Source organism: Nothoprocta perdicaria, unplaced genomic scaffold (genome assembly GCF_003342845.1).
Source record: "Nothoprocta perdicaria isolate Ctin4 unplaced genomic scaffold, notPer1 scaffold_174, whole genome shotgun sequence".
In the NCBI taxonomy this organism is placed as follows: Eukaryota; Metazoa; Chordata; class Aves; order Tinamiformes; family Tinamidae; genus Nothoprocta; species Nothoprocta perdicaria.
Genome location: NW_020454916.1, coordinates 842778 through 859550, shown reverse-complemented (window position 1 = coordinate 859550; position 16773 = coordinate 842778). Strand labels below are relative to the sequence as shown.

The window sequence follows — 16773 nt, the reverse complement described above, 5'->3', positions numbered from 1 at the left end:
CGTCCTGCCGGCCGCGGGGCGGCTCGCGGCGCCCGTGGCGGGGCCGGCCGCGGCGCGGCTCGCGGGGCCCGTGYCCAGGCCGCTGTCTCTTGCAGATCCACCCCAGCGGGAAGCTGCTCGTGCTCTCGGACGGCGAGGGGAAACACGCGACCGTGGAGCTGGGCGAGCCGGTGAGAGCGGGCGGCCCGGCCCCCTGCCCTGTGCGTTCGTTCCCGTTGGACCGTTTCTTCTTCTCCCATCTTTAACGGATGCCTTTGTCCCCTAACAGACCACCGCAAAGAACCCCCCCCCCCCAATCTTAATCGTTTTTTCCCATTAAAGATGATTAAGCAATTAAGCATTTATATATGTACAGCATATAAATGTTGCAGAGAAGTCCTGCTCGCTGTGTGAGCAAGTCCCTCCGTCACCAGCAAAGGAGTGAAACTCCTCTTATGTCTTTCATTTTTTTATGTCTTYCATCAGATAATGTATCTACAGTGGGAAATGCTGAAATGCTGAGGCTTRTTTTAACGTATCCATAGTGGTTTCCATTAATTTCTGTGCGTGGGTTGTTAAGCACTGATAAATCTGCTGTTTCCTGGGAATTAATTCTGTGTGGTTCTTGGTGGCTTTCAGGGAGTGTCACCTGGCTGAAGGAAAATGCAGTTGGATCTGGCAAAGGCTTCTGGTTTATAAATGGGAAACTTGACRTTTTCATCTTTGTCTTGCAGCAGAGATGATCTCCTGCAAGTTACAAAGTGCTTTTTAACTTTCTTGAGTGTTTCCTCTGTTTCTATGTTTACAGCCCCCGTTTTCATCAGAAAAAGACAAAATTACATAGGCAGAAGGGAGATCCGTTCCCATACTCMAGGAAGCTTATTCAAAGATGAAATATAAGCATTAGGTTTAGGATATTACAGAAATGGTATGCCATTCTTAAAGAGTAACTTACATTTATACAAGTTGAACCTGTATGTGGTAAGACATAGCTTTTACTATTTTTATTTCATATTCAACCCAGGGCTCATTAATGCCWGTGTCCAAAGCCTGTGATGATAGATCTCTGCCAGAGAAATGCACTGAGATCTCCTGAATTCCTCTGCTATATCCTAGAGTCCTGCTGGTATTCAGTGAATAATGTCTGGCTCTGCCTACCCATTGCAGGGCTACCTTCCCTCTGATGCTTCTTCATATTTTTTGTTTTCTCTGTTAGAATTGAAATGGCCATTAGAAAGCTATACATGTTTTTCTGTGCAGAAGACAGTGCACCTAACTTGGTGATGCTAATGTAATTTTTGGTACGTTCTCCAGCTAGATGAAGAGATCTCAGGAGTTATTGAAGTAGTGGGAAGAGTAACAAATCAGGCAACCATCATGTGTATGTCCTATGTCCAGTTCAGAGAAGACAAAAGTCCTTTTGGTAAGTAGGAATATACCTTTATAACCAACCAATATTGCACCTGAGCTTGCTCCCTTCAAGAAGGGAGAACCTGGTAATTATTTCTTTTGGACACTGCCTTTCTTCAAGCTGCTTCATACAGAGAACAGTGTAGGAACAGACACCACCATGGGAAAATGATGGAAAAAACAAAGGCCCACTGCTGAAGGATAGGGACAGACTCAAAGCCTGAACAGATCCAGGCTGTGGGCCACAGTCTCTCCTCTGCTCCCCTGTGGTGCTTCATCCACCCTGCCCTTGCACTGGAGCTTGTTGATTGTGCAGTTGGTGGCCTAGGATTAATCCTCCACAAAATGAAAATGYGGTGGGCTTGGGCAGAGCCAGTTAAGGAGAGGACTAGCTATACTGCTCTAAAATAAGCAATGTTTTAATGCTCTCATTTGCTGATGGGGAATTTAACTTGTGCGTCACAGCTGTTTTTCTTTGCCATCTTTCAGATCTGGAACTCTACAATGAAGCGCTAAAGATTATTCATGAATTCCCTGAATACTTCCCTTTTGGTGCTGTGAGGAACAATTGATGCTTCTTAGTGTTCATTGGGAACTTCAGAAAGGACAGCTTGCTGTTAGAAAACTACAGCACTGAGGAGCTGCAGAGCTTTCCAAATAATATACTGAAAAGATGCTATTAAATATGCCATGTGTGGCCAGTGAAAAATGTTTTCTTTGAAAATTAGTTTATTGAGCTAGAAGCAGAACACCGTGGCAAGTTTTTTTAGGCTTTTTTATTAGCAATTCTAGGATGCTTAGGAGTTTCCTGCTATCAAAGTCACTGAGGATTTAATGGAAAGGTATTTTTATAAACTTAATAATAACTTCTATGTCTAGATCTAATAAATACGTATTTTGCATTTTGGTGATGGACATTCGGCAATTAAACAGTCCAAAGGTGTTTAACCATTGGTATGAGTATTGTATCTTGGAGTGCAATTTTCAGTGCTRTGTGGTGATTCTGTTCATTTCACCTCACCTAAGTTACTTAATTCCAACATACTGCAGCATCCAGCCTACCTGCCCCTACCCTGCTGTTAGTGATGTTGATGTCAGAGGGGCTTGGTGGGTTCAACCACTGTTGCGTTCCCACCACAAGTGCTGGTCTTGGTGGCAGCTTAAGGGGAAGCAGGGAGGGTTCWGTAGTCACATCACAACTCCATTAATCCTGTCGCCTTGCACAGAAYTCCCAGCTTTGTTACTCTCTAAGCTAGGTGCAGTACATGGCACAAGTCTTAGATCTTTTAAAGCAGCACCATTGAAGTAAAAATCTACTTTCTTAAGTGTTCTCTAGGGAGTTCATAATTTCAAAGCATTTTAAAGAAACAGTGTTAGTAACCCAGGTTAATTAGAACTCCAAAACAGTTTGTATGAAAGTTAATATCTATAGTGCCTTAGGGAGGCTAGGTTAGGGTTAGTTAGGAAGAGACACGTTGTAAGTGCTTGTTATCTTCAGTGGGGGAGTCTTCCCCCCCCCCACCCCAAGACTCCTATACTCATCTACGAAAGTTACTCCAATGCTGCTGGAAGATGTAGAAGAAATTACTGGATTAGTTCCTCCATTCATAGCTGAGTGATGCTATGATCAAGTTAAGTTCCCCAATGATGATCAAGTTACAGGTTAGCCGTTTTTCTCTTCTGTGAGTAGAAAGCAGTGCCAAAGTTGTCATGGAAAAGGAGGGAGACTTTTGTGGGATGGAGCAAGTCTTGTTCTGCCAACTAGAGCAAGAAGGCCCMTGGTGGATGCTACCATGCTTTGTGCTGTAGTGCTGGCAATGCTGTAATGCCCGTGTTCAATAAAACAAAAGTCAATTTATAAGTGTATACTCATTTTCTGAGGGAATCTTTTCATACTACTCAATTCAGAAAATGAGTATGGTGGGCAGGCATACATTCTTCTGCAGAATGAAGATCTACAAAAGGGTTGGCAGTTTTTTAAAACTGTGTCTACATTAAAAAAAAAAGAAAAAGCTTGCACTAAAAATGGTCCTTTTTAAAGACATTGCAGTGCTCTGTTAGTCTAGTCAGGGGATCTGAAAAAATATTTTCATCTTGCTCCACAGTCCTCTAGTCACAATTTTATTTCATYTTCCTAGAATATCCTTTGTAGCAACATACTAACTTGCTTCAGAAATCTCGATTAACCTCTTTTTTTTAATCCAGACACACAGTTTTCTACTACACTGAATCAAGCAGCTAATAAGAAGTGGTAAAACATAAACATCCCTGCAGTGAATGAAAGGGCTGTAGGTTATGGCTATGGTTAAATGAACAAGTCACACCTCCAAAACAAGTTTTYGTTGATTTTTTTTGTTTTGTTTTTTCCTCTTAATTTAAAAGCAAAACAAGAAAAGAAATGATGATTAAAAGCACCTGATTTTATACTAACTTTCTGCAAACAATGAAGTTGGCCTGGAAGCTTGAATACAAACTACAGTAGCCAAAGCTGGTACTTAAACAAGGTCAGACTATACCCACCTTCATTATTCAGAATGTTTCAAAGACACAATGATAGTAAAGGTATGCTTATTTAATGAAATGAAAAATTTGACACAAATAGGTACCATCAGCTCTACAATGCTGTAAATTARTTTTCTTTATGTAAGAAAATGAGACAGTGTAAATTAGCTGTATTCAACTAGAAATGGACTTGCTCAGGAAAGGTGCTCATCATTGTTACAGTAGAGAAATAAAAGCATAGACTTGGCACTTACAAAGCAATGATAAACTCTTCGCAATTACATGAGAGTTTCATTGACCATATTTACATTGATAATGAAACCCCACTTTTATTAACAGGAAATTACAGATTGAGAAGGGGCTCTGGGCAGCTTCAAAAAGACTGGAAAGAAATAAATATTATAACAAGGAAAAAACATTTACTGTTCTTCTATGACAGTAACTTAAAATATCAAGTACCTCTTAGATTTGAGCTTATAAAGATTCTTCATCATTTGGCAAGAATTTTGGAGTAAATGTAGCAGATATATTTACAGCATCAGCATTAAATCAGAAAACTGAAAGTCCCAAATCATAAACCAAGTACACTTACAGAAAATGTTTTTTGCATTTTGTCTTGTTACAACCACACTACATGCTTAGAACTAATGGTATATAGCACTACATTCCCTTTTAAAACACCATTTTTTCACAGTCCTGGCAATATGGTACTAGTTTATCGCTAGGATTCCATTTAGTATTTCTTAGCACACAAGTTAAGTAACTCATTTACTGTTCTACCAGTAAATAAACACACACCAAATAAACTGGTGTTATTATCACATACCTTAAAACAGATTTTTTCCCCTAATTTGTGTGAACTTTGTTGCCCACAAAAATCAAGGAAACACTACTGATAGCTCCTAGCACAGCACTAGCAAGTATCATTGACTTTCTTATTAGCTAATAAAAAAAAAATCTCACTTTCAGTTGGTAATCTATCTATAACTGCTCTTAGTCAATGACCTAAAGTTGTCCAACTTTGGGGGGGAGCAGACTGGTGTTCACTAGTGATCTGAAATAGGTGTGCAGAAATACTGGAAAGACAAGGAAATAAGAAGGAAAAAACACAGACCAGTTCATTTCACACTTCCCAGTGTATTTTGCAAGCACAGGTAAATCCAATTATCCCAAAGTCCTTGGTATTCAAATATCTTTGTAATTTGTTTATAGTCAAAACTCAGCATGTAACTTCAAACTGAATATTTACAAGTCTCCAGTCTTTGAGATTTCAGATCTTCACAGCAGTATAGTAAAAATAAATTACCTGCCCTTTGTCCTGGAACTGACACATGGTTTTCAGGGAATGCTTCTCAGGATGCAGATGTCTCGTTAGGGTCAATCCCCCCAAGCTGCTGAAGTCCACATCAGGTGGGTATGTAGGTTTATTTTATAAGATCTCAAATTGCAAAGATGCTGCTTTACTATTAACAAAACTTGAGAGCAGAAAGAAATGGACTGTTCTATACAAGTCTTTAGAGTACAATTAGTGGCACTTTGGATGACCTTGGAAGAAAATGACTGCATAGAAGTTGTGATCAGTCAAGAGCAGGAGGAATCCACAGCACGGCTACAGGATCTTTGAAAGAACAMTCCTATTTTGAAGCCCCATTTTCCAATGAACACAGCATATAAACAACTTTTTTTGGAAAACAGAGAGAAGGGCACCACCCTGAGAGCTTTGTTAAAAGTGCTTTGAGTTTTAGCAAAGCTTCAGGAGTGCTTTTGAGCTCAACTGCTTTAGCCTCCTGCAGAAAGCCCACCCAACACAGCCCAAGACTCATTTCAGGAGTATTTATTTCTACCAAGCACAGTCATATACACATCAGTTTATTAATAATCTGCTAGCAATTTATTTTTCCACAGTCAGAGAGCCACAAGCAGCCTTCTAATATGCTTGGACTGTTACGGAAATCCATCAGGGCACCCCAAATTTGCAAAGATAACATTTATGCTTGAACAGTCTCCGCTGGAATAAGATTCCCTGTTGTATCCAGCTGCATACACTTACATGAGCAGGCAGAAACTGGGCACTCAGTATGGTCCCTAGGAAGAAATCAAAAAAAAAAAAAAACCACACACAGTAAAATAAGAATTTTGGAACCTGCCAGTTTAAGCCTGTGCAGCAGCACAATATTCTCAAACAAAACCCCAAAAGCACAGTAAGTTGTACTAAATGTACCTGAACCAGCTGAGCATATGCCCAGCATGTCCACCATGTCTGCAGTTGTGGCACCAGGTAAACCAGTTGTTGAACTGGGCTAACTTCTTGTCTTTGCTGAGATCCACCTTTTCATCAGACTTGGACCCTCCTGTATAGAGGCAAACACCCAACCACAACAAAWATATGCTTGTAAGTCACTACATGTCTTTGCAATTCAGTCTCAGTAACATTATTTAATTCAATTTGAAATTAGGACCACAGAATCACAGAATATTCAAGGTTGGAAGGGACCTCTACAGATCATCTAGTCCAACCTTCCCGCTCAAGCAGGCACACCTASAGCATGTGGCACAGGGCGGCATCCAGGCGGGTTTGGAAGACCTCCAGAGAAGGAGACTCCACAACCTCCCTGGGCAGCCTGTGCCAGGGCTCTGTCACCCTAACAGTAAAGAAGTTCCTCCTCACCTGGAGATGGACCTGTGTGAAAATATAACCTACAACTATATTGCTCAGCTATTGGTTCATGCTTAACTTGCTGATTAAAAAGCTTTTACTTACAGAATCTCTTTCAAGAGCGAGTTATAATTCAGCAAATGGWTTTGGCTGCAGTGATTTATTGACCTATTTTACTGCAAATGAAATGTGTTTCCAAAAAAAAAGTGTTCAAATAAACCAAAACAGCTCCCCAATATCTAAGTTATGAATTGGAACAATTACAATATAAAGSTCATGACACAGATTACTGAAAGAATGAAAAAATACAGATGTATGAATAGATGCAGCTGAACAGCTCGTCACGGCTGTAACAACACAGACATATAAATATGAATAAGATTGAAGTGTCGTATAACGCTGAGACCAAGACATTTAAAACCAAGAGCTTCTACTTAGGRTATTTCTTAGCTGTGATAGCATGCAGACATGTTTCAGACCTAGGGCCAGAAAGCTTTGAAACAATATTAAACTTATTCTCTCTCCCTTCAGTTAAGAACAATAGGTTACAGTCCAAGATTTTTGTCATCTCCGTACAATTCATCTTAAGAAAATACATTTCTTACAAGCTTGAGAGACACACAATACTGAACACTGCAACACTCGTATATTTGACAGAGCAGTGGGAACAGGCTGCCCAGGGAGGCTGTGGAGTCTCCTTCTCTGGAGGTCTTCCAAACCTGCCTGGATGCCGCCCTGTGCCACATGCTGTAGGTGTGCCTGCTTGAGCGGGAAGGTTGGACTAGATGATCTCTAGAGGTCCCTTCCAACCTTGAATATTCTGTGTGATTCTGTGAGTCTGTGTATGTCTACAACACAGACAATTAAGGAAAAAAAAAAAAGGTAACCACTTGACATGCATACTGCCTGACACTAAAAACAGACATAGGTTTTACATCAGAGTTGGATGGGAGGTAAAAAAGTTTTCAGTTATGGTCTCCCTCCTTCAAAACTAAGRGCATGAACATTTACAAGATGGAGTAGAAACACAAGGAAAAAGGTGGAGTGGAAGATCTTCCAGCAGAAACTGCTAATTTGGTGTCTGGATTGGCACTCCAGCCGAATATAACTTCAAAGCTCCGTGTCCTACCTGGGCAGCTGGAAACGGGTGTTCCCATGTTTATCAAGCAGAGAGCACAGCGAGGAAGGGGCTTTCGGCAACCAGGACAGCTGGTAACCTTAGACTTGGTKGGGGAACCGCTGACCCCGTACTGGCTAAAGCCTCGTCCCTGGTGAGGTATAGCTGAACAGCTGTAGGAAATGGACTTCCCACAGAAATTGCAGCTCACAAACACCTAAAGAGAACAGAAGCCAATTAATATTCTGGTGTTTTTTTTGTTGTTGTTGTTGGTTTGTTTTTCTCCCCTCTCTTCATTTTGAGTAAGGTTATTCCAGTCTTTAAATGAGGTGTTTTTTTTTCCCCAACATTGAACTCCACTACTGACTTTTTCAGATAGAGAAGGGCATTAACCAACAATTTCTGCTTCCCTGCCATTAGCTCCTTGCCATTTGGCTTTCTAGTATAATAGTTTGTATCCTACATCCTAGAATGGCCAGAACTGGCCAGCTGGAGAAATGCAAGTACCAAAAAGGCAAACACSCTGCTACAGCTTTCCTCCTCCATAGCCACTGAATTGATGCCAGGCACAAACAAACACTCGGATCTTCTGTTTCTCCCTGCAGGTCATAGGAGGGCCTAGTGCCGGCTACTCCAGAGAACGTGCTGGAAAGCTGAGGTTACTTAGTGAAGGTGATCCCAGCATCTCAGCTTACAGACATGCAGCTCAGGGAGGCAGGCTTACCCACAAAAGCACATAAAACTTACCACAAAAGCACATAAAACTACATATAACTAAGATTGGGAAAGGCATTATTTCAGATTATAGAAACTTGCATGTGAAATAATGAAACAAATTTATTTACTGTACAATTAAAGTCATTTTCTCAGTCCTCATTCAGTGACTCTTTATAGTCAGCTGAGCTGCTCTCAAGTCCCCAACACGAGGGCCTTCCTAAAATCTTTCCCTCCTCATCTTATATTGCAAGCYGTGCCTGGATACTGCATAAAACTTTTTAGGGGCCATTTGTGTTAGTCACAGCAAGAGGGAGGGCTACACTCAGCTCCTCCCGCATGGAGCGCTACAGCTGGAGCTCTCCTTCCACAGCTGGGAGGAAGGTATAAATTAAAAACCAGCCTTCCCAGGAAACCTGGGGGTCACTGAGGCTTGCAGTGCTCGTACGTGACGGACACGAGAGAACGACAGAGGGAGGTCAAGCCAGGGCATCTGAAAGCACTACCAGATGTTAAGCAGAAAATATTTGGACAAGAATTCAGTTTCTGGTTTAGCTGCTGTTCTGAACTGATAGCGAGAGAAGCTGATGTTCCATTGCTGTTTAGACTTAAATGCTTTGAAATAACTTGTTGAGAGTCAGTTCACTAATAGGAAGAGACATTTGAACTGGTTCATGGTTCAGTTTTCTGATTTCAGCACAATCCTCTATTCAGCTGGATAAATCTCTGATTTTGCTTTTCAACATGGTAGGAACAGAAAAGTTTCCCCAGGCAAAAAAAGTGCTAGAAAGTAGAAGTTTCTGAAGGAAAAGCTATTGCACAAGCAAAAGGTTGGGAGGAACCCAACTCACGAAAGCCAAGGCGCAACTAAACTTTTCTATAGAAGCATCAGGCCTCCCTCCTTTCTGGATTGACCACACTTCATAGATGAATCACATTTACCTGGGCTAAGGGTTTGGAGCTGGGATCCAGCTTACTCCTATGTATATCAAATTCTGCACGTTTATGCCAAAATCTCCAAGCATCCAAGAGATTCCTGTAGTTCTCAATCCAATACTGAACCCTCTCATCCTTGAGGACATCTGATGGAGAACCCTGAAGCAGGTGGGAAAAAGTGCCAGACACACTAAACACAAAACAAATCACTCACTGTTGAAAAAGGTTTTACATGTCATATGGCAAAGTGTAATTATTGGGAAAAAAATAATTTTTCTGTTGAACTAAGGTTTTAGCAAACTTAAACTATATTTTCTAAGTCTGCCTCTCAAGTTGAAAACACTTCTGCAGAACTCTTCTCTGTCAGATCAAGGATTATAAAATTCTATCACAYATTAGAGCACATATATATGTATATCATTATCACTAGAGCATGTTCTGAACCTACCAGGAAACACACCAATGATAAACAGGAGAGCGGATATTCTCAGCACAGCTAGTGAAGAGCATCTTCCCCTTTTTGCTTTTTCCCCCCTACTATCTCAAGATGATCTAACCAGAAAGTGAAGAGCTGTATTTGCAGCTTCAAATAGCACCACCAACCAGATATGACACCGCCACAATACATTTTCTACAATACTTTTTTTTACAGCTATAGAGTGTCTAGTTTCCTTAAATAAAGGTTTATTTTTTGAGGCACACTAACCTGCAGCATGCAATAGCTTGCTGTCTGGACATCTCCAGTTCTGTCAACATAACTTTCCATCAAGTCCACTCCATCTTTAGTCAGTCCTGTTAGCAGTATTCCCTCCAAATTCCCAGCCTCTTTCATTTCATTTGTCAGCTTTTCAATAAACCTGTTGAGCTACATTAAAAAAAAAAAAAAAACACCAAACAAAAAAACACACCACACACCTTAACTTTTGCCTTCGGCTCACCTACAATTCATTTATGCTGGCATGCAACAAAATTGTCAATGATTTGAAGAAGAACCTCTTTTGCTAACTAAATATTCTATGTGCTGAACGTTACACAGAAAAATGAATATGGACTCACTATACTACAACAGTGCAAATCTTGATCTAAATTCTTTAAGACTCCTGGTATGAGTGGAAAGAAGGAGATCACCTTACTCTTTAGATACTTCAATGACTTTAAGAGGAAATGCTCAAACCTGAATTAAAGAGACAGTAAAAACCTAGAAATAAAAAATAAGTTTCATCAAGCACGGTTCAAAATCAAGACTAAACTGTGTTCAGCAATTAAATGCAAGCCACATGAGAAAGCACAGCGAAGAAACAAGCTGTTCCAAACTGTGACTCAGTTTTAGAGGTTTCTCTTCCTGGGGCCTGGCCTCTTCACCATCATAGGACCTAAGTATATGACATATGAGCTCTGCATGGTATGTGGCAGAATCAAAAGTAAATTATTGCAAAATTTATAGCACCCCTGCACAATCTAATACCTCGCAGAATGAACAATACTGAATGTTTATCAAATGTACCAAGTTAAGATAACTAACAATTAAATAAGTACAAATAATGCCAGTAAGACAGAGTTAATACAGCATAATTTAATAAACTATCGTGCTAAGAGGTTTCTCTTCTATTCTTTCTTTAAATTATGACCAAAGTGAAACTAGCTAAAACTAGAGATCAGGTTGCACTGTAGTTTATTTCCCATTGTGAAGAGGAGCAGGGATCACCACAGATTCAGGGCCTCCCCTGCCGGGTTTCCCCAGCCTGTGGGTAAAGGCCCCGTTTCCGAGCAGGCCGTGCYGCCGCTGCCGCCTCACCTGAGCGTCGCTGAGGAACTTGCAGGCGAAGGCCACTCTGTCCCGCACAGCCACGTTGTTTTCGTACTGGGGAGAAAAGATGGGAACGCCACCATCACATGCAGCATTGCAACTTGGAAACACCGCAAAATTCAGAACCTGGGGCTTACGGTACAGCTATACACTACATACACTACTGTACATCACTACCGTGATGATTTGCAAAGAAAGTATCATACATTAGGAATGTTAAGGCTAAGTTCCAGCTGATTTATATAATATATATGCACATAAAGGAAAAGTCTCTCTCTCTCTCCATACATACATACACACACACACACATTATATATAATAAAAATATTTTTAAATGTGTTTTGCTTTTCCATGGCAATTTTTTGAAGTTTCACTTCAAAAGATGAGAAACTATCCTGTTTACCTATTATTTCAACAAAATAAAAATATTTTCACAATACGATAAAATTCTGTGAAACGATAGCTTAGAGTTCTGTCAACCTCACTGTACACTGTTTCCTCCCTCCTGCCCTTCCCATTATCAATTTCTCTCCYGTTACCAAGTAATTAAACAGAAGAAGAAAATGCTCTTCTCATGGTTTAGGAGTTCCATGTTGAATTTTAATTGATTTACTATGTATGAAAATAAATATCTTTTATAGTTCCTCTAAAAAAGGTACAATTCATATTTTGGCTCCTTGCACATCTTTTTATTTAATTCAACATTCACTCATATTTTCACTAATATTTTTCTCATGTTTAGGGAAAAAAAAAAGCCAGACCAGGAGAAAATAATACATTTTAATCTGATTTTATGGATTTCATATCCACAAAAATTATTTAATCCATAAATAATTTTTTTAAAGATCTGATTTTATGAATTTCATGCATAGCATTTCCAAAAGATAAGTACTGGTGTGCAAACAATATTTAAAAGAATTTTAACATAACAGAAGTGTACTTACCAAAACACCATCATAGGAACCCGACTCACTTGTCAGAAAGGCAAACATGGCACACAAGTAGGGATTGTTCAGCTGCAGTCTTAGACTGCTGCACATTTCTCTCCAAAGCGAGTTCTTCTCATCTGTGTAGCCTGACAGGGCCATTGCTACTACATTAAGATTCAGATCACCTGAATTACCAAAAAACAATAAATGAAATAATATGCAAGTTTTGGACTTTAAAAGCCATTTAAAATAACTGAAACATTCACAAATGTACCTGCCCACCTATAATTATCTTTTGTTGTGGTGCTAAGACAGGCTTTTATAAGAGAACTCAGATGCAAGTCACAAACACAGAAGTAATACTGGCAAGAAAAACACAACAAAAAACACTTTCAGTTGCTGACTCTAAAAGTATGAGCTTCTCCTTCATACAGTGTAACTCTGCTCAAATATTTCTCCAAAACAAATATTTTCTGCAAATCAAATCCTGAATATTTCAGTTATTCCAGTCGCAGTAAAGGCAGAAAGCAGCACCTGCCTGAACAGATAACACAGGACATCTAACTCAACGGTGTGTCATTAAAAGAATGAGGAAAAGAAAAAATCCCATTAGTCTCGAGTCCACACTCAAGGGGTACATTGGGGTATGTACCAGTAGGATATTCTACAAACTGTTTTAACTAGAAAGTACAGCATGCAATAGCCTCATTTTAAAAGCATAATAAAGAAAGGAGTCAAAGATGAACATTCACCAAATCCTCAGGCTTCAACTCAACCACAGCCAAACTCATGCTGGTGTCTAAGACTGAAGGTGCCCTTTTCACACTGCCTTATATATTTTTCTTTACAGAGAAGTCAACCACAATGACGGATAACTCCAAATGAAAATGTACTAGTCACCATACGCACCTTTTCCTGAGGAAGCACCTTTATTCAGGATTTGTATTGCTCGTCGTATGTCCAAGTTGAAAAGTGCTACAGCAGCAGCACGTTCCCAGTCTCCTTCTTGTTCCAATGAATTCAAAAATGGTTCCACATCCAGGTCTGTTCCCTTCTTAATCCACCCACAGAGCTGCAAAGCCAAGGATCTCTCCTCAGAGAGATACTGAATAATATCTGCCTGTCTATCAGATCCACTTCTGCTCTGCCTGAGGTTCTCTGTTGTTCCTAAAAAGGGGAAATAACTTAAATCATGATTTAAATAAATATTTTAAATTCTAACACTTTGATTTCAATACTATAATACAGCACAAATCTGAGCATCGCATTTCACTACCTGCACAATTCCTTATCCTACTGGTAAGGAACACTTGTACTTTTTAGCAGTATTTTGATCTGCTAAAAATAATGCATCTAAACACACGTATTTCCCACTAAGTATTTTTCTCTAAACCCTAAGATTTTGGATGTTCCTGTTAAAAAAAAGATACAAGTGATCAGCATGTTTAATTTGAAAATATGTAATACTCAGTCCGGCAGGTGCTACACTGGGTCTCATATTCTCGGCAGGCATGAACAGGGTAGGAGTTTTACCAGCACTAAAAGAGTTATTTTTTACCAGCACTAAAAGAGTTATTTTTTACTTCAAGGAGTATAAGTATTAACAAAACATACAATGAATTGAGGAGAAAAAAATCATATAATAGGTTAAACTAATAATTATATCATTGAGCATGAGAGGCATAACATGATGCAGAGGGTCTAACTACAACTTTGAAATAATGTATTTAAACAGTTGCATAAATGCATTCATTACATTAGCAGTAACTACAGGAAAGACAGCTTTCTAGAACTACACCCTTTTGTAGAACTTAGGAACAAAAGAACTTTGTAAAACAAACTGTTATGGGAGAAATCAGCATTTTAGTGTCTGAAAATGGCAACATAAATGTCCGAAAAATGGCAACAGACAGCCACTGAATAAAATTCAGTTATATATATATATAAAATATTTATATATATATATATAAATATAAAATCACAAGCAAAAATACTTTGTTTCTATATTTTTATACAGCCCCTTTTAATCATTCTTGCAAATGAACCCACAAGCACCATCACTATGTAAATATGCTATAATGTATTAAAGTTGGAACATTCTTACCCAGAGATGACTTCACAATAGATTTAATGCCAGCATAAACTAAGGGACCTTTGTTTCCTGTAAGTTTTTGATCCATATCTTCAGTATACTGCTTCATAAGTATTTCCATGTATAGGAAGCTTAAATTTTCCCAAGCATTTGGAAAACATTTTTTTAAACTAAAACGTCAGGCTACTAACATACACAAAGTATTTACAGGATGTCGCATTATTTAAGACTTCATAAAATCGGTTTATATAAAGGTTTATGTAAAGGCACATTATTTCTTTAGAAGTAACACCACCAAGTTACACAGCAAGACAAAGGATATAATGCAGAGTGTACCAAAGTGATTTCAGCTGAGGATCCTCATTTCCAGCTAGCAGGTGGTTTCTCCACACCTGTTCAGTATCGAGACCGTACCTTGACAGAGCTCTGAGACGCATTTTGGTAGCGATGTCCTTTTCCAAGGAACTGGCCTTTCCTTCTTCCGTGCATTCATACAGGTGCCGCCCGCAAGCCCACATTAAAGAGGTCACCGGGCTCCACGCGAGAGAAATCCTCTCGAAAACGGTGAAGTCGGACATGGTCCTGTTGGGAGTCACCACCACCATGCGATTCTGACTCGTGGGATGCCAGGCAAAGGAAGCAATGTAGTTCTCACAAGGCTGGACACTCCTTTCAATTATGGTGGGCTCCGTTTCATCCCCAATGGGCGTAGGGGTATGCTGCATGTCGTACAACCTGATGATGTTGCTGTCCCTCGTTAAAGTAGCCAGCAGCCCAGTTCTTGTGGGACACCAGGCTACTTTTGTTAGAGGTTTTGGTTGCTCTGTCAAGGTCAACACAGGCTTCTCAAACTTTCTTAAATCCCATATGGCAACCTGGCCTTCATAAAAGGAAGCCACGCGATCATGGAAATAGGGATCGACAGTCACCCCCTGGACAGCCTTGGTGTTCACAAATATTTTTTGGCTCGTGTTCCTCAGGTCAAAGATAGCAAGATTTCGGTGCATCCCAGCTAGCAGAAGCTTCTGATCCCGCGGCAGCCAACAGAGCGAGAGACAGGCATCGTTCTGCCCCAGCTCGTACAGCGGCTTGGTCACCACGAGGCCGCCCTCGGGGTCTGCTGCCGACAGCCTCACCTTCTCCGTGGTGACCGCGGCCTCGGGGGCGTATTTGCTGCTGATGTCCCAGATGAGCACGGAGAAGTCGGCGCGGTGCTTATCCAGCCCAGCTGCCAGCCAGTTGCTGTCCAGGGGGTTCCACGCCAGGGTGTTGCACTGCCGCGCGTGCTTGGGGACAAACTCCTTGCCTATCAAATCCTTCGACTTGGAGTTGTGGTCCTGGCCGAGGCTCGTAAGCACCACGCGCCCGTTGGCCTGGCCCACGGCGAGGAGACACTCGGGGTCGTACTTGGGGTACCAAGCCACGCATTTCATGTACGGCGTGTCTGAGTTGATGGAGAGCAGCGTGGCGGCCGTCTCCTCCGAGAGGCGCAGCGAGCCCGCCTTCGGCTCCGGGCTCGCCGCCGACTCGATGTGGTAGAGACTCAGCTCCGAGTCACACACRACGAAACGGTCGACGTGGTGCGGGGCCCAAAGAATGTCGGGTTTGGAGCCGCTCATAGTTGGGGCGCGTTCACGAGCGGCTTAGAGCTCTTGGGGAAGGACACGGGGGACGTCCACGCACATGGGAACTGYAGGGAAAATGATTGGTAGCGATATTAGGGAAAGTGATCTCCTTTCTAACCGAAGATCACAACTGAATAAAGAACAGCACAGATGTGAACTATTTTTAACACAGAGGTTTAACAAACCTTAAACGCTTCCCACGTCACATCGTTGTCTCCACAGCACGTGTGGCTCTCGCTGGAACACAGGCTGGAACGCGCCTCGCGAGACGGGCACCAACGGGGCCATCTACAAAACAACAACGATGACGGGATTTGCTGTTTACACAACCCACGTGGGTCCTGCTTCCTTATTGTACTAGCAAGAAAGGACCAACCGAAATGGATGGGGCAGGATACTTGGGTAAACTGCTGGTAAGGGGCCACACATTGGCAGCGTTGTGCCTCATTTAAGTGCACCGGGTGTCAGGAATCACAGCCTGCCTGTGCTCCGTGGAGCCCTTCACACAGCCGAGGACAGGCCGCCTCTCCACGACTCGGACAGAAACGTAACCCGGCTCGTTCCCTCGCTCCCACCTCTGCTTCCCGCCCCGCTGGTTCCCGCTGCCGGGACGCGCTGCGGGCGCCCCCGTACAAACAAGGCCCCCAGCACCTCCCCCAGCACCCCAGAACCTCCCCTAACGCGGGGGGAGGCGAAAGACATTCCGTAAACAGGGAAAGCAGAAAACCGCTCGGCTCCTTCCGAGCGGCCCGCCCGGGCCTCTGCCCGCTCCGCTCCCCGCCCGCCCCGAGCGCGGCCGCCGCCGCCGCTCACCCGCCCGCGGGGCCCGCAAGGCCGAGGCCACAGCCGCTCTGCGCGGCCACGGGGGAAGAAGAACTCAGGACACTTCCGGTGCGACAAGCCAGAGAGGACGACGCTCAGCAACGGCTTCCGGCTTGCGGCACTCACTGCCCCTTTCGGGCCGCGGCACCGCCCTCTCCTCCCATTGGCCTCGAGGAAGCCCCGC

General features: G+C 42.0%; 2 protein-coding genes across 2 annotated transcripts in view; one reads left to right on the top strand and one right to left on the bottom strand.

The window, feature by feature from the left end:
* The window catches only part of RPA3 (replication protein A3), a 4881-nt gene extending 1934 nt beyond the window's left edge, over positions 1–2947 (top strand). Inside the window, exons 2-4 of the mRNA XM_026036275.1 lie at positions 79–170; positions 1294–1402; positions 1879–2947. Of these exons, the coding sequence (XP_025892060.1) occupies positions 79–170; positions 1294–1402; positions 1879–1961 (284 nt within the window). The 3' untranslated portion in view covers positions 1962–2947. The remainder of the gene's footprint in view (positions 1–78; positions 171–1293; positions 1403–1878) is intronic.
* A 1357-nt stretch (positions 2948–4304) lies between these two features.
* Positions 4305–16662, bottom strand: MIOS (meiosis regulator for oocyte development). Its single transcript, XM_026036259.1, has 12 exons — positions 16581–16662; positions 15953–16055; positions 14465–15832; positions 14155–14253; positions 12960–13217; positions 12066–12235; positions 11110–11175; positions 10021–10179; positions 9321–9473; positions 7677–7881; positions 6113–6242; positions 4305–5976 (listed from the first exon to the last, which is right to left on the bottom strand). The coding sequence occupies exons 3-12, from the start codon at positions 15759–15761 to the stop codon at positions 5880–5882; spliced, it is 2634 nt and encodes an 877-aa protein (XP_025892044.1). The 5' UTR covers positions 15762–15832; positions 15953–16055; positions 16581–16662; the 3' UTR covers positions 4305–5879.
* Positions 16663–16773: the final 111 nt, after the last annotated feature.